Genomic DNA, 18,404 nt, shown 5'->3' with positions numbered 1-18,404 from the left:
CGTTGAACTTGGCACGCTCAACGTTAACGTTCGACAGCACGGAACGTGTGCACGGCTAAACGCTAAAAATGGTCACGACACCTTAGCAGCGAAAGGGCTGCCTGCTGGCGGTTGATTTATCGGGCGGCGCTGTTTGTTGCAGGCGGTGTCTGAGGCCCGGTTGCCCGATATGCGGCGACCAGCAGCACAGCTTCCGCGAGGAAGAGGAGGAGGAGGAAGAGGAAGAGGAGGAGGAGGAGGAGGAAGAAGGGCTGGAGGCGGCGGCGGCCGCGGAGGCGGCGTCCCGGCTGCGCGGCCGCAGCGGCAGCGGCAGCGGCTCGGCGGGCGGCAGCGGCGCGCGCCTGTCCGAGATGGCGCTCGTGCCGTCCGACAAGCGCCTCACCGCCTCACCGCGCAGCCCCAGCCGCCGCCGGGCGCACTTCGCCATAGGACCGCAGTGAGTGACAACACGTCCACACTACAGCACACCTCGTCTCCCACTGGCAACGGGCCGTCCGCCCATAGTCGGATTTCAACTACGAGCAGCGTTCTTCTTCTTTCGTTTCGCCCTCTTTGGGGTACGCTGGATCAATCATTTCTTTGCGCGTTGTTCTTTTCTTATGGTCCAGTATTTCTTAAATCTTTCTGATCTTCTTTTCCTCTCTTCTTCCGGGATGAAGGGTTTGGCCTTTTGTGTAGATTTGTCTTGGAACCTTATGTTTACATAGTAATTAATTCCGCTGTTCGATCGATAAGTGAATTTTCTGAAATCTTTAATTCCGCTAGGTCTTTCTCAGTTTCTTTAAACCAGTTGGTTTTCGTTTTGCGGTTACGGAAAAAGTAAAATATTTGTTTGGTTAATCTGTTGGAATTCATTCTGAGTAGATGACCCTAAAAATTTATCCTCATTTTTCGCATAGTATCTGAAAGTATATAATCTCATTGACTTGAAATTTTGTTCGTACGATTTTTCTTAAAAGTTTTCTTTGCTTTAGCTCAATTTTCTCCGTTTGGCCTTTGAAATTCATGTTCCGTGTTTGGGCTGCATACAGTGCTTCTGGCTTAATCACTGTCTTGTAATGTGTAACTTTGGAGCCCCATGAAAGGGATTTTTGGTTGTATGTATTTTTTATTAGTTGGAAGGCCAATTCAAGTTAATTTTTTCTGGATTCCATTGATTTTCTTTCCCCAGCATTGCAACTAATCCATTCTCCGAGATATTTGAATTCTTTTACTATTTCAATGTTTTGTTCTTGAACTTTGAGGTATTTACATGAGTGGTTGATGTTTGTCAATATCTTAGTTTTTTAAAAGGAGATCTGAAAGACCTATTTTAGCTGCTTGTTTCTTTAGTTCAAGGATTTGCTCATGTGCTCCTTCCATTGTTTCAGCAAACAGGGCCATATCATCTGCAAAAGCAGTGCAATTTACTTTAAGGTTCTTCTTTTTGCAACCAAGTCTTATACCTCTCTTAATATTTGTGTTCCATTCTCTGACTACTCTCTCAAGCGCACAATTGAACAGCAACGGTGAAACTGTGAGAGCCCATCCCCGTGTCGCACTCCCGTTTTTATTTGAAAGGGTTCCGATAATTCGCCCATAAATTTAACTTTCGAAAATGTATTTGTAAGGGTCGCTTTTACAATACTGATTGTTTTCTGATCCAAACCCATTTCTTCCAGGGCTGATAACAGAGATTCTCTATCAATTTAATTATATGCTTTTTTGAAATCAATGAAGAAGGTTACGTATGCCTTTGCCCTTGATTTTTGGTAGCGTTCAATAAATAATGTAACACTTCTTCTTCTCAGCCAGTTTCTCTTGAAAAAAATGAGGAATTTGTTGTGTGACATCTTGGAATATTCGAGCTTCGGCGCTACTTGTACCTTTCAAAATAGTGTCCGTAACGGAGCAGTGTTCCAACCAGAGAGCAATGAGTTTCTTTCGGCGGAAAACCATAGCGTGGCAGATTTCTAAACGCGCTCGCAGAGCATCTACAGAGATCTGGCTGTGAACAAAATCACGCTGAGCCATTGCGCGAGAAGTATGTCATCATCGCAACAAGGTCACACAAACCTTTCCGGCATTCCGTGTGCAGGCTGGTCTCACACATCTGAGACTCCTGCAATGTTGGAACGTGCGGACACTCTCATTCGAGTTGACCGAAGGATAACGAAGGAACACCGCACTACTCAACTGGAATTTCTCCCCAAGATCAGGGAGAGAATAAAAATAATATTTCTTAACCCATCTGGTGGATTCATACACGAGCTGTCTGGCCATGGCCCTTATGATACATATCTGTACAAAATCATAATGAATGATAGCTGCGCTTGCGACATTGTAGGCATATCAGAACACACATTGTGGGTCTGCGCGCTCTACAAAGATTCGGTGGGTAATGGCTGTCAGGCACTAAAGATGCTGGATCCCAAAAAAGAACTAAGGACCGAGTCGCCCTGCCGCATCTTGAACGATACTGCAGCTGCAGAATCGAAGAAGGCCGAAGAAGACTTCACTAGGCATTCAACTGCACCTCAGGGTGCTGCCATCCCGTCTAGACAACGTGTTCTGCAGATGGAGAGAAGACAACTGAGATCGGCGACCACGGAATGAAATACCTTCTCAAGAATGCGCATTGCGTTCATGCAAGTGATCATGGAAGAGTGAACTTAAAATTGTAACATTGACTGGTGGAATTGCTTCTTATAATAGAAACGTTGCCGACGTGCTGTCAGACGGCCAAGGAATCCAGCAGACAATGGCTACTGACTAGAGTAGTACGAGGACGGATCCAGTAGCGAGAACAATCATCTACAGGTTAAAGACACCAAAATAAATGAAAAACACAAAATAGATCAGATTCTACAGTGCTTACAGTAGTGTTGGTAGTTGGATATCTGGTTAAGGGTTTTATAGGTGTTTTGTAGTAGCGGTAGTGAATCCTGATTGGTAGGGAGTCAGAGAGCGCACAGGATAAGGTTAAGGTTGTGGATGGGGCCGTAAACAGTTACTGTGAGTTGCACACTCAAGCACACAACTTTATTTTTTCTAAGAACCACTTATTTACACATTGGCTTAAAGATCACAATTAAACAATACGACTGAAGGCCCAGTTAAACGAAACTTGACATGCTTTCTGGGCTGAAGGCCCAAAACCACAAAGCAAGCACAAGAACGGCTGAAGGCCTGGCTTAGAAATCAAAAGCAATTAAGAATAGAAGGTAAATTTTAAAAAAATACATGCAATGAAAGCAATTTGCGGCTGAAGGCCTACACTACACGTCTGAAGGGCAACTACAAGTAAGGCACATTAATAAACAATTTTTCCAACCAAGAAATTTCTTTTTAACTTGCAACAGAACGGCCGAAGTCTGGTTAACTTATTGCACGGCTGAAGGCCACAAACAATTTTGAAACAACGGCTGAGGGCCTGAACAACAAGTCAGATAAATAATTTAGAGTAAACCCCTTGCATCTCATAAAAAAATTTCCTTTAGAGAATACACACGGCTGAAGGCCTTATTAAGGGGTTCACGCAGACCCATGGCTGAAGGCCGCACATTACACATGGAACAACTAGCGACTTAGGGCCTGGATTACAGTCAATTCCAGATAGAAGACCTTTTAAGAATAAAAACCTTCTTTCTTAAATCAGTCCATGCACAAAATTTTAATTTAACACGGCTGAAGGCCTTTATGCAAAATTTTAAAAAAAGCTTCGCACAATACTTCAACTAAAATGAAAATTACAGTTTAAAACAAACAGAACAAGTGGTGCTCAAAAGTGTCCCTAGGGTCGGCCTGGGAAACTCAAACGTAAGGTGAGGTGAGATAGGCAGCCAAGACCTCAAGTTAGGTAACCGGATGGCAACCCAAACCAGAGACGGCCCAAGGGCCGACTAACAGTTTAACCAATTCCCTTCCGTCCGACCGATGGCACAACGATGGAGAATATCGGCCAAGGACGAGAATACGAACAGCACCCTCACTGCTGCTATGTCCCAACCGACACCCAATCCATCCAGCAAGCAGACAGCATTAAAATTACTGCTCAGTCAAACCCCAAGCGTCACACGGTTCCGTGAAAACACTTCCACAAACAACTCGAACAATACTGAAACCAGTCACTGTTGAACAACAAGAACAAATCACAAGTCGACACACACAGACAACCCAGAAGCGGTCGGCGACCAAATACACGTCGTCCGATTAGACGACCGTCCGAACGACCAACCGATGTCGTTCACACTCAAGTCATGTGTGTCGGCAACGATCGGGTGAGTCATGGCTGTCCGGACTGCAGTGCTGCTCCGTCCCGACTCCCTTGATGTCCGTTCGCAACTCGGACCCACAACGACCCGGAGACACTGGCTCGGACACAACCATGCAAAGAGAACACTTGCCCATTGGCCACATCTCTGCACAAGGAAGGAACCGACCCACGTCCCGCAAGATGACCAATTGTAGGGGCCCAGAAGCGGCCGGAAGACCAAATACACGTCGCCCGATGAGACGAGCGACCGAACAACCAACCAACGGTCGGCCGTGCTCAAGTCTCCTTCCGTCGGACAGTGCATGTGTGTCGCCAGCGGTCAGGCGAGTACTGGCTGTGCAGACCTCACTGGAGCTCCATCCCGACTGAACTCACTGCACACCACGACGCGGAAATACTAGCGGTCGCTCCAAAGATAGTACGACAGTGCTCTTATCGATAGCGCTGCTGCTGCCACTCACTGGCAGACTGGACAGCAACTTATTGACGTAAGTAAATCGAATAAGAAACGAGGCGGCAATAAAGTAAAGGCAAGACGACAAGCAATAAACGCCATGAACACGAGCCGCGCACCGCTCAGGTAGTATAGTAGTAATTGTTGTTGTATTAAAAAATAAGTATCAGAAATAAATAGTTAATGTACAAATTTATTATTGTCCAACGAAATGTGATCTGTACGGCCTATTTTAGCTTTTCAGATAACTATTTGTAATCGTGAAGAATAAACAAATAAAATAGAAATGTTTATCTGAACGCGTCCATTGGTAGTGCTGACACACTCGTCCACCATTTGGGACACTCAAAGGGGTGTCGAGGAACCTCACCATCATCCACGTACTGCTTCCCGCGGAGTGCATTCCTCATTGAGCCAAACAGAAGGATGTCGGAAGGTGCGTTCCTCGACCCCTGACAGAGGATCATAAAGAGCAACCGAAACCATCTGTGCAGAATTGCTTGCGCGCTGCGAAGCTGATCGTGACGATTTTTGTCGGACTTCCTCACAGGCGATTAAAAATGACTTTATCACTTGGAAACGGAAACAAAACAGCAATCCATAGGGTAGCTCCACACCACCTCCCCTCCGAAGAAAAGGTGCAAGCTCAGCCGGTAAACTGATGACGACGGTCTTCAGGACTCTGAAGGAATCATCCTGATTGATGTCCTCCCTCATGGTGGAACGATCAACTATGACGTGTATTGTGCTACCCTCAGGAAACTGAAAAAACGACAAAAGTGCGAATGAATTTCTCCTTCACCATGACAATGCAAGGTCTCACACGAGTCTGCGAACCAAAGAAGAGCTCACAAAACGTCACTGAACTGTTCTTCCTCTTCTATCCTACAGCCCGGATTTCGCACCTTCCGACATCCTTCTGTTTGGCCTAATGAGGAATGCACTCCGCGGGGAGCAGGACGTGGATGATGGTGAGGTTACTGATGCGGCAAGACGTTGACTCTGACGTAGAACAGTAGAGAGGTACCATGCCAGTATTCAGGCCCTCCCACTAAGGTGGCGTAAGGCCATCGCATTGAACGGAAGTTATGTTGAAACACAGGCTTTTGTAGCCAAAAGAGTGGAAATAATATGGTGTGTTAATCCTGAATAAAAACAACCTGCTTCCAGAAAAGACGTGTAGCATTAGTTATTGAGTGCGGCTCGTACAGCAGGGTGAGGGTGGTCCCAAGTGTTACTGAACACCTAACAGGTAGCAGTGACAACGCAGGATCGTAGTCAAGGTAGCAGGTACGAAGAGCCAGTTCCACAACCGCCGTTTGACCGTATTTTGTAGTCTGACCGCAATTTATTGGTTATAAAGTGTAGAGGAAAGCTGAACAAATTGCAGAAAGATAGGAAATTAATAAATGGAACCTGAATAAATTGAAAAAGAAAAAGAAGAGGTTGTTCAGAGACTCGTAGAGAGCGTCAATCAACAGACTGGAACAGGTGAAAGGAAAACTATAGAAGAGTAATAGGTATACTTGAGATATGGAATAATGAACATAGCAGAAACTGAAACAGGTAAAGAGGAAAGATCCTGTAAGAAACCGAGGTAAAACACTGTGTATCTCGTCTAACTGACATAAGGAGAAAGTGTAGACACGTTGCAAATGAAGCAGATGAAATGTAATACAGATATCTGAAGGATGGTATGGACAGAAAGTGCAAAATGGTTAAGCCGTTAGCCTAGAGGATAAATTCATCCACAAATAGGGGAAAAATCGATGCTACTTATGGGAAAATTAAAGATATCTTTGGAGGAAAAGGAAGTAACAGTATCAATATGTAGAAGTCAGATAGCCAGCCAGCACAAAGCAGAGAACGAAAAGCTGAAAATTGGAATGAATACATAGGAGGGCTATACAACAGAAACCGAAAAGGAAGTAAATGAAAAATGAGGTGGGAGACATGACATTTGACAAAGATCTGACCCGTGTAAGTCAAAACAAAGCCTCTGAAATAGATGTTTCCTCAGTAACATTGAGGCCATTCCTGTGCATGATATATGAGGCAGATGCAGTACCCTGGAACTTGAGGAATAATGTAAGCATTTCAGTTCCACAGAAGGCAAGTGCTGACTGCTATAATGAATATTAACGAATCATTGCAAAAAACTCCAAGACTGAAAACACCGCGTCAGCCAGAGATTTTTCCGAAGGATGTACACGGCCCGTCCTCGAAGTTTGTCGTCTAACTTTTCTTTTTGCAGAAAACGGTCTCTGAAGCGATGAAATTGTCAATTCAGCGGAGTTGAAATCCACATGATTTTGGCGATATGTGGATGACACCTTTGTCATCTGGCCCCGTGGCACTGAGTCACTGGATTCAGTTTCACAAAACATAAATTCTCTTCGTTCAAGCATCAAATTCACGATGGAGATGGACAAAAACGGCGAACTACCGTTCCCGGACGTGTTGGTGCGGAGGAAAGAAGATGGTAGCTTGCGACACACTGCGTACCGTAGACCTACACACATGGACTTATACTTACAGGCCACCAAGCGTCACCATCCTGCACAACGAAGTGGCGGGCACAGGACGTTGGTGCATACAGGACGAGCCATATCAGATTCTGACAACTTGTCTGAAGAGCTATGCCATCTCCGTACCGTATTTTTAGAGAATGGATATTCTGAACTAGAGAAAGTGAAGAACTGGAAGAAAGTAATGAACAAAGAGCAATGGTCGTTTCGCAGTACATCGGCGGTGTTTCTTCGAAAACGAGAAGATTATTGGAGAAACATGAAGTTAAATGCATCTTTTGTACACCAACGTTTTTTTTTTTTTTTTTCGTTTATTGAATTTCGATTCCCCCCCAAAGGGGGCGGGCTGGCAGCAGCTTAGTACGCTGCTCTTCAGCATACAGAATTTTTAATACACAAGAAGATAAGAAACAATAAAAGCAGGCGATAAAACAAAGGGTCGGAGATGCTAATAAAATACACAGGAAGCAGACAGGTATAATAGTAGACAGACAAATAAAAAACACGGCGACAGTCTGGGTTCTGTTCGCAAGAGATATAAAAATCACACACAGCAACAGTATGATGTCAGTTCGCAACACTTCGGAAAAGACGCACAACACTTAACAATCACTGGAAACGCCGGCCGCGGTAAGGGAGAAATCAAGGAGCCGGAAGGATCAAGGGGTACGATCTACGATGATTGCCTGGGTCTTGCGAGGATTGATTTTCAGGAGCAAAAAGGTCAAGGTGATTCTGGAGAAGGCGTTGGGACTGTCGGAGGGTAGGAGCGAGGGCAAGGAATGCTGTGTCATTGGCATAATGCAGGAGGTGGAGGGGGTCCACTGACGAAGCTCGGAGCTCTTTTGGGCTTGGTGAAGGATGATCTTGGTTTGAGGAGGCCTGCTATCTATAAGATCCATGCAGCTGTGGTATGTCATACATTCGACAAACTTGCCACACTGTGGAGGAGAGATGTGTCGCCCATCGACGACACACACTTCTGGACCAGCCAGAGAAATCTGCAGTGGCCGAGCACTGCCTCAGTGCGGGACATTGTGTGCAATACAAAAACACCGTCGACGTCTTAGTACTGGGACAGTATTATCGAAGAAGTAGTGGAAATTCGCAGCTGACTAATTTGTTTGACACAGGATACCAACTCAGCACGGCATGGGATCCAGCGCTGGCCATGTTAAAATCATAGTCAACACAAAAAACAACTGTTGGTCATACGAGAGATGACGACATAGATGTTTGGTTGACAACGGCGAGGACGGGCGCACGACAGCGCGTACACGCATTTCGGCAGGCGGCGTCCGACAGAGGGCGCTGGGGCCGCCGACTGCTGCGGACGTTATGATTGACAGACAGCCTCTGCACGCTCTTTCATCGTCCGACAGGTGGCATAGCTGGCTCTCTCGCTACCGATCTGCAGAACTGCGCTATTGGTCACCGATATTTGGCGTGTTCATGCCTGTGCATTTTCCTCTCTGATTGTCATAAATAGGAGGCTTCGGTCACAGCCTAGTCTTCTCCCCCTCCCTACACATGGGCAAGTTTCCCCCTCCTATGCCCCCTCCCTCTCCTGTGCTCCCCCTCAGTGTCTCTGCACTCCCTCCTGCCTTGTCTTCCCTCTTCATCTACAGCCCCACCTGTCTCCTGTCTCTTGGTGCGCCCCTTGATGCTCCTACTCTTTTCATCACGACCACTCCCCTGCTGCCCCTTGCTCTCTGCTCCTTTCTCATCCTTGGCAGGTCCCTCCTGGCTGTTTTATTCTCCATTGTGTGTGCTCCATCTCTTCATGTGGTTTTAAAGTGTCTTGTTCTGGAGTGTTTTTAATATTGTGGGCAACTTTTGACCTGTGCGTGTGACTACAGTGCCCGTTTTGTGCTCTACGCATCACCAACTCTTTTTTTACCTTTATGTCGACCTTTTTAATTGTCTCCCCATGAACGTCTCCATGTCAGTGTATCTTTACCTCCATTATCTCCCCTTCCTCTATTTTTATGTTCCCCTTTTTATCGCCTTTGTATGTATCATTTTCTTCTTTTATTAGCTGTCATGTTTCTCGGCTGAAGAGTGGCGGATTGTCCCACTGAGAGCCCTCCCCTGCCCATATGGGGCAGCGGAATGAAATCATAATAAAGAAAAAAAAAAACACAACCTAAGCAGAGCGTCATTCTGCTCTCCCGTCAAGCCTTTCACCACACCAGAGTTGCATATATGAAGTCTTTACGGGTTGTCAGCCGAGTAGCATCGTCATCTCGTAGCAACGTTTCGATGGAATGCGTCTCCATGGTCTTCAGGTGAAGTGTCGGGATATCGTCTGTCGCGGGCTTATATCTCTGCTGGACCGCTCTCCTCTTCCCGCGTCCGGCCAATCACGCGCCCGCGGAATCGCCCGATGCGCCTGGATCGGACGGTGGTGCTGGTGGGGGGCGGGGGGGGGGGGGGGGGGGGGGGGGGGACGCGTCTCTGTCTGCTTCGTCCGGGGCCCTTGGTGGAACGGAACGTTCTTCTCTGATTTTCCTGATTGCAGGCTCCCAGACTGTGCTGAGATGGTAGCCACTGTCGCGGTTAATTAGGTTGTCGTGTAATCGTATTTCTATGGACTCTCTGATTACTGAGTTCCAAAATCCGTTTGTACTGCATATTATCTTTGTGTCCTCGAAATCGAAGGTGTGCTTCTCGTCAATACTATGTTCCGCCACAGCAGATTTGTTGGTCTGAGCCAAGCGTACATGCCTAATGTGTTCACTGTGGTGCTGTGAGATGCAACGCTGTGTCTGTCCTGTATATTGCATCCCATATTCGCATCCGATCTTGTACTCACCTGGTGCCGTCACACCTAGTGGATCCCTGGTTGAACCGAGAAGGTCTTTGATTTTTCCTGCTGCGCGGAAAACTGTCTTCACTTTATATTTCTTGAGAATTCTCGCGATCTTGGACGTCAGAAGCCACGCGTATGGCAAGAATGCACAGCCCATTGCTTCGTCTTCATCCGGTATCTCTTCTCTCTTCTTGTGGTCGGTCTTCAGAGCTCTCCTTATTTGTGTCTCACTGTATCCATTTTTTTAAAGGTGTCCTTAAGGTGTTGCAATTCTCCTGGCTAACTTTCCTTATCGCAGATGGACCTGGCCCTGTGCACTAAGGTGTTGAGTACAGCATTGCGTTGGGCGGGGTGGTGGCAGCTATTGGCGTTAAGATAGAGGTCCGTGTGTGTTTTCTATCCATACACTGCGTGTCCCAGCGTACCGTCCATGTTTCTTGTGATCAGGATATCCAGGTAGGGTAAGCTTCTGTTCTCTTCAAACTCCATGGTAAATTTGATATTTCCATGTATGCTGTTGAGGTGTTGATGGAACTCTAGCAGTTTGTCCCTGCCACGTGGCCAAACTACAAAGGTATCGTCAACGTACCTGTGGAAGGCTTTTGGCTTGTGTTTAGCAGTGGCCAGTGCTAGCTTTTCGAAGTGCTCCATGTATAGGTCGGCTATGCCTGGTGCTAGGGGGGAGCCCATAACTACACCATCTGTCTGTTCGTAGAACTTCTCACCACACTTTAAATAGGTGGTGGTTAGAACATGGCGAAAGAGCTTGATGATATCCTCCTCAAAGTGTTCTTCTAGTAAAGCCAGGGAGTCTCGTGTGAATAAGGATGACACATCGAAGCTGACTAGTAGGTCTTCATTTTTCAGCCGCATTCCCTGTAGTACTTTCACAAACTCAGCCGAGTATTTCACATGGTGTGGACCGTAAACCACCAAGAGTTTTAGCATCTGTGATAAATGCCATACTTGGCGGCATCGTAGTTTTTGTGAAAACGTGGCGAGAGACCAACGTGATCTTCATTATGTTGCAAGCAGACGGTTCCCTACGGCCCCTGATGACAGAACAGGTGCCTGGACCTCGTCCTTCGATGATATTTGGTCGACCAGCTCTGCCAACAGTTTGCGTCAATGTTGAAGTGCGTGTAAACTATGCATACGTCTAGAACTTCTTCTACAGATACGGGAATGCTCCACAGAGGTCGGTTGAAAGGAGTGAAGCACCACCGATACGTTGTGCCCACCATGTGCAGCAATCCGTCGACACTTCCATCCAGGGTCCCGTAGGACCACAGCGCGACCCCTTTCAAATGACTGAAACTGTTCAACAATTGTGTGTACTTGTTGGTGGGACACGGTTGTACCCCGAACTCAAAAAAATGGTTCAAATGGCTCTGAGCACTATGGGACTTAACATAGGTCATCAGTCCCCTATAACTTAGAACTACTTAAATCCAACTAACCTAAGGACATCACACACATCCATGCCCGAGGCAGGATTCGAACCTGCGACGGTAGCAGTCCCACGGTTCCGGACTGCAGCGCCTAGAACCGCAAGACCACCGCGGCCGGCTGTACCCCGAACTGAATATTGCAAACACTGTTCACATGAAACTCAGCACAGTTACAGCCTACAGATCCAAAACAGAGGATGCGCAGACAAGCCTTGTGTGCGCCATCTCATCGCCGAAGACCATGCCATATGGATCATTGACACTGTAAACATTCCGTATGTACTGTACATCCTAGTGCCACCGAAGAAAAACCTGAAATTTATCAAATTGCTCTGTTATAACCTTATCGAAATGTTTGAAATCGATTGAAAAATTTCACACAAAAAAGACTAAGATGCAGACAATTATTATTTAAATAGAAATGAATTTTAAATATCTCTCGTTTTTAATTCCGGTTAAAGAGTATAAAAGAAGTTATCCTAGTCTCAAGCAGATTTCTGAACTCCTAGACCTAAAAATCTGTGATTGTGAATTACAAATAGCTATGAAAATGAAACTTCCTGGCAGATTAAAACTGTGTGCCCGACCGAGACTTTAACTCGGGACCTTTGCCTTCGCGGGCAAGTGCTCTACCATCTTTATTGTCTCATTTTGTTCTTTATTATTCGTTGAATTTGTTCGTGGCGGACGTCCGATGACACCCGCTCAGGTTGTTCGTTGATCCGTTCACTCAGTTTTTTTATTACAGAGGGTAGCTAAACCCTCTGACCGAACATGCTGAGATACCGTGCCGGCGCCATCTGAGCTACCGAAGCACGACTCACGCCCGGTCCTACTTCTGCCAGTAGTTCTGCAAGGTTCGCAGGAGAGCGTCAGTAAAGTTCGGAAGGTAGGAGACGAGATACTGGCAGAAGTAAAGCTGTGACGACCGGGCGTGAGTCGTGCTTCGGTAGCTCAAATGGTAGAGCACTTGCCCGCGAAAGGCAATGGTCCCGAGTTCGAGTCGCGGTCGGGCACACAGTATTAATCTGCCAGGAAGTTTCATATCAGCGCACACTCCGCTGCAGAGTGAAAATCTCATTCGGGAGCTATGAAAATACTTGTAGGACTTAAAAAGAAAGTCGTAGTGTGCATGCAGTACATAGTAGATGAGTATATAGGTCACCTAACTACCAGACTACTTACTAACTAATGCATTAGGAAGTTACAAGTATTTTTTTAAAAAAATCGCAGTTTATGGGATTAGGAAGCTGAATAAGGCCAGGTCAAATTGTTTAACGGTTTTTAGGCCGATTTAAAAATGGGGAATATTAAAAATTTATTTTGATTTAAATAATTATTATTTCATTTATTGATTCTTCGTTGTTTGCGACTAGTTTTGGCGTACAGCCCCAGCCTCAAGAAGTCATAGCTTTTTATACCTGGAATTCACAGTCATGTAGAACTTTATAAAAGACATCATATTTATGCCAGTGACTGTAACACTTTCTTTATTTCACGATTGCAATTTCGGCCTTAGGCCATTATCAAGTGAAGATGTTATGGCTATTAGGCCATGTCAACACAAAATGAGTTGACACATTTATATGTAGTTGTCGTTACTACAATGACATATAAATGTGTCAGTTCATTTTATTCTGACATGGCTTAATAGCCATAACATCTTCAGTTGATAATGGTCTAAAGTCGAAATTGCAATCATGAAATAAAGAAAGTGTTACAATCACTGGTGTAAATATGATATCTTTTAATCATTCTAAGCATCGACCAGGCTATGAGGCTAGCATCACCATGGCCACACTCAGACTTTCGGAGTGACCAGCGCTAATGACGGATTCTAGCCTGATGACTTGGCCAATGGTGGGAATGATTGCTCGAGAATGGGGCTGCTACCCCAAAATTAGTCTCAAATAATAAGAGATCAATAAATAAGGTAAAGAAGAGTGAATCTCTTTAATGTCTATATCAAAACAAAGAGCATCTGTTTTCACTATACCTGTTACTAATTTCTTAGATATATTTCTACTGTCACGTTCATTCTTATGTGGTACACAAACTGGATGACGTTTGGGTACGCACTTTTGGGTGGCTGTGTTGCAGGCGCTCCGGGTCGACGTCGTCGCTGGTGAAGGCGGCCCTCTACCAGTCCATGCACGGACGGTCTCAGTCTCTGCCCTTCATACAGAGGCCCGCCCAGCGCGCCGCCAACAAGGAGATCAACCGCCTGCGCGTGTGAGTACTGCGCCTACCCTCAGCTCAAGTATCACCGCCAGACAGAAATCAGAAACGGAGCGAGTGAGAGTCTAGTGTCGCGTGTTGCATACTTCACAAATCAAGGCCCGGCTTTTACGTCAGTGCTAACTGGCTTCCTTCGTTCCCGACGTACACTCCTGGCAATTGAAATAAGAACACCGTGAATTCATTGTCCCAGGAAGGGGAAACTTTATTGACACATTCCTGGGGTCAGATACATCACATGATCACACTGACAGAACCACAGGCACATAGACACAGGCAACAGAGCATGCACAATGTCGGCACTAGTACAGTGTATACCCACCTTTCGCAGCAATGCAGGCTGCTATTCTCCCATGGAGACGATCGTAGAGATGCTGGATGTAGTCCTGTGGAACGGCTTGCCATGCCATTTCCACCTGGCGCCTCAGTTGGACCAGCGTTCGTGCTGGACGTGCTGGACGTGAGACGACGCTTCATCCAGTCCCAAACATGCTCAATGGGGGACAGATCCGGAGATCTTGCTGGCCAGGGTAGTTGACTTACACCTTCTAGAGCACGTTGGGTGGCACGGGATACATGCGGACGTGCATTGTCCTGTTGGAACAGCAAGTTCCCTTGCCGGTCTAGGAATGGTAGAACGATGGGTTCGATGACGGTTTCGATGTACCGTGCACTATTCAGTGTCCCCCCGACGATCACCAGTGGTGTACGGCCAGTGTAGGAGATCGCTCCCCACACCATGATGCCGGGTGTTGGCCCTGTGTGCCTCGGTCGTATGCAGTCCTGATTGTGGCGCTCACCTGCACGGCGCCAAACACGCATACGACCATCATTGGCACCAAGGCAGAAGCGACTCTCATCGCTGAAGACGACACGTCTCCATTCGTCCCTCCATTCACGCCTGTCGCGACACCACTGGAGGCGGGCTGCACGATGTTGGGGCGTGAGCGGAAGACGGCCTAACGGTGTGCGGGACCGTAGCCCAGCTTCATGGAGACGGTTGCGAATGGTCCTCGCCGATACCCCAGGAGCAACAGTGTCCCTAATTTGCTGGGAAGTGGCGGTGCGGTCCCCTACGGCACTGCGTAGGATCCTACGGTCTTGGCGTGCATCCGTGCGTCGCTACGGTCCGGTCCCAGGTCGACGGGCACGTGCACCTTCCGCCGACCACTGGCGACAACATCGATGTACTGTGGAGACCTCACGCCCCACGTGTTCAGCAATTCGGCGGTACGTCCACCCGGCCTCCCGCATGCCCACTATACGCCCTCGCTCAAAGTCCGTCAACTGCACATACGGTTCACGTCCACGCTGTCGCGGCATGCTACCAGTGTTAAAGACTGCGATGGAGCTCCGTATGCCACGGCAAACTGGCTGACACTGACAGCGGCGGTGCACAAATGCTGCGCAGCTAGCGCCATTCGACGGCCAACACCGCGGTTCCTGGTGTGTCCGCTGTGCCGTGCGTGTGATCATTGCTTGTGTGATCATTCCTCTCGCAGTGTCCGGAGCAAGTATGGTGGATCTGTCACACCGGTGTCAATGTGTTCTTTTTTCCATTTCCAGGAGTGTAGTTCTGCGAGTGTGAAAAGTCTGATAACTGTGGCCTGCGGTCGCGTTATACTCGTCGACTCGTTCTCTCTTGCTGAAACGTGCACCATTGCAAAGCTAGTCGTGACTTACTGTTAGTACCGAAAATGAGTATACGATCTTGCTGCTGTAAAGTAGCACTTTACAAAGCGAAATGACAGATTGTCGGGATCATATGGCCTTAATGCGATGCTGTTTTTTGTGGGACTGTGGACTGTGCGAGACAAAAATTAATTGTAGCAACGTACAGAACTCCAAACGTCTTCCTTCAGACGAGGAGTGATATCTGGATTACGTTCCACGCAGTAGTTCGCCCTTCAGATGAAAAACATACAAATTTCATCCAATCCAAAGAAAAAATGATGCTTTCTTGTTTATTCCCCCATCAAAAAATATATGTGCTGCCTAGAACAAAACTGGGCACAGCGCAACGTCAACGATGTATCCCTCCGATAAAAAAGCCAGCTATTTCTATATTTATTTGTGCATGGCAACTTCTCTTTATGGGCTAACAGTGAGTTTCGTAGCTTATGATTAATATCTGTAATTTATTTTTATAATGCCATTTAGAGATTACATTTCATCCTCATCTCATGTTTTCTGGTACTGTCGTTACAGACTCGGTAACGCCTCCAAAGTGGGTACATGTCAACGTAGTTGCTGGACATTCTCTGAATAGATATGAAGATTCAAAATAAATTTACAGCAGTCTTCGAAAAACTTTTAATTGTATAAATACGTGTACAAACAGAACAATAATCACTGCTAACCAGTCAGTCGCTATATTGGTATATAACTTGCTTCTGTCATTTAGGCAGGTCGAACATTTTCTGCCATTCAAATTATACTTCTAAGTGGCCATAAGGCCGAAATCATGATTGTAAGAAATAAATGAGTAGTAATTCAAAGTGTTTCTCTCGAAATGGGAATGAGCGGGTGCCCAGTTATATTTGCGAAACCGTATACTCGCTCTCCTTTCTGAGCGAGTCGAGTGCATTTGTGGCCGACAACAGACTCAGATGAGAGTGGGCTGCGCAGAAGACTCACAGGTCGAGTCTGCAGGCAGAGGGGGACGACGAGCTGGCAGATGACGTCATAGGACTCTCTGGCGAGGCCCACGAGAAAGACAGGTCGCGGTGCGTACGTCACGAAGGTAGGCCTGAACTCGCTCGCTCGCTCGCTCAGCCCAGCAAACAAAATGCTGCTCTAAATCTGTTAACTCGCATCTGGGCGTGTGCGTACTAACAAGAATTGCATCTTCTACTGCAATCTGTTATTATGAAGTCTTACTGTTTAACATTACTACGACAAAATTTAAGGTCAGTACTCGATAAAAATGGTATAACGGCTTGTTTGTAGCATTTAGTCTCTTGTGCTTAACAGTCGTCATTTCATACAAGAAGAGGTGCCTTATGCAAGTTATAATCATTATGGCACGATTTTAATTTTGTTGTACCCCAGTGCAGCCGTAACAAATTACAAGTAAGCCGACGGACTTCCGATCATTGTAGGACTAACATCAGTAAGACTCCATTATAGCGGGTTCCACTAGAAGATACAATTCTCGTTTGTACGTATACACCTAGCTAGAAGTTAACAGGTGTGGAAACGTAGTTTGCTGAGATGAGCGAGCGAGCGAGCGAGCGCAGGCCTACCTTCGGGACGTACGCGCCGCGGCCTGTCTTTCTAGTATGCTTCGACTTGTTGGCGTGTCCAAAGCGAGTATATGGAGCTCATTTCGGATCTCCTCAATGCGGTCACAGACTGCTACCTACATGGTCCCAAGCGAGGGCGTACCCACGAATTGAGCTATCTTCCTACACTGCTTTCCCTCAAAATTGTTCTTCAAAACTAACTTAAGTCGATGAACAGTTTCCGGTCCTGACGCACGTGATTTGGGTATTGCAGTTCCAATAGAAATGAGTGAACATTAATAATAGAAGACGGCACACCCATTTTTCCAAATTTTTATGACACTTAGCAGGTACTGTTTCTTCCAGTCTTTATAGTTCCTTCACAGACGATGCTACAAAATTAATGGTCCTATCTGCTCTTAAATGAAAAAGAAAAAATGCACGGAACCTTTACACACATATAACTTACGTGGAACTTTACAAACTATGTAACATTAGCTACTACCAAGCCAAACTTTAGTCTCAATGACATTATTACACTTCTTTTACAACTGCACAAAAGGAAGGAAGTAGCTCCCGTATCATTTGTCGCTGCCAATTGATATAAAAAACAAACGCCGTCCGAATAGGGTTTCAATCCCCAACGATGCCGACCGGCAGCCGTGCCATCCTCAGACCTTAGGAGTCGGCGGATGCAGATACTGAGGGGCGTGTGCTCAGCACACCTTTCTGCTGGCCGTTGTCAGTTTTAGTGACCGGTGCCGCTACATCTCAATCAAGTAGCTCCTCAATTGGTATCACAAGGGCCGAATGCATCCCGTTTGCCAACAGCACTCGACAGACTTGGGCGGTGACCCATCCAAGCTTAACTTCTGTGATCTGACGGGCAAGGTGTTACCACTGCCGCAAGGCCGTTGGCCTGCCAAGTAATATAGCTCGATGAAACTTGAACCATATGTAGAAAAAATTACTACATCATAGTACAGAAGATAAGTGAAAGAAATAACAAACAAGAAAAAAATGACACTTTTATTCAAAGATAACAATTACGTGAAAGAATCTGAGATTTATAATGGTCCCTGGACATAATAAATGACTGGACGATGTTCTGAATAGGGAATGCGCGGAGAATAGACGGCAATACATGCTCTGCAACGTGTGCCCGAGCTCGTCACTATGTTAGTAAGGACTTCTTGTGGTAGGGCGTTCCATTTTCCCACCATCTCAGGTGACAACTGCTGGATGGTGAGTGGTCCATGTGGACATGCTGCAATGCGTCAACCCAACACAACCCACACGTGCTCCACAGCATTTAAAGCGGAGCAACGGGTAGGCCAGCCTTTTGCCGTATGTCTTTTCATTCCAAGAGCTCTTTCACTAGCGTTGTATGGTATTCTGTCTCATTGTCATCATAACATTTGAACCATTAAAACGAGTATGTT

General features: G+C 46.4%; 1 protein-coding gene across 1 annotated transcript in view; it reads left to right on the top strand.

The window, feature by feature from the left end:
* The first annotated feature begins 320 nt into the window (after positions 1–320).
* LOC126253082 (proton channel OtopLc-like) overlaps positions 321–18,404 on the top strand; it is a 153,818-nt gene continuing 135,734 nt past the window's right edge. The window contains exons 1-2 of the mRNA XM_049954181.1: positions 321–436; positions 13,601–13,732. Coding sequence (XP_049810138.1) covers positions 351–436; positions 13,601–13,732 — 218 coding nt within the window. The 5' untranslated portion in view covers positions 321–350. The remainder of the gene's footprint in view (positions 437–13,600; positions 13,733–18,404) is intronic.

This window comes from Schistocerca nitens, chromosome 4 (genome assembly GCF_023898315.1).
Source record: "Schistocerca nitens isolate TAMUIC-IGC-003100 chromosome 4, iqSchNite1.1, whole genome shotgun sequence".
Classification (NCBI taxonomy): Eukaryota; Metazoa; Arthropoda; class Insecta; order Orthoptera; family Acrididae; genus Schistocerca; species Schistocerca nitens.
Note: the sequence above shows the minus strand (reverse complement) of the source record. Positions and strands in the feature narration are given on the sequence as shown.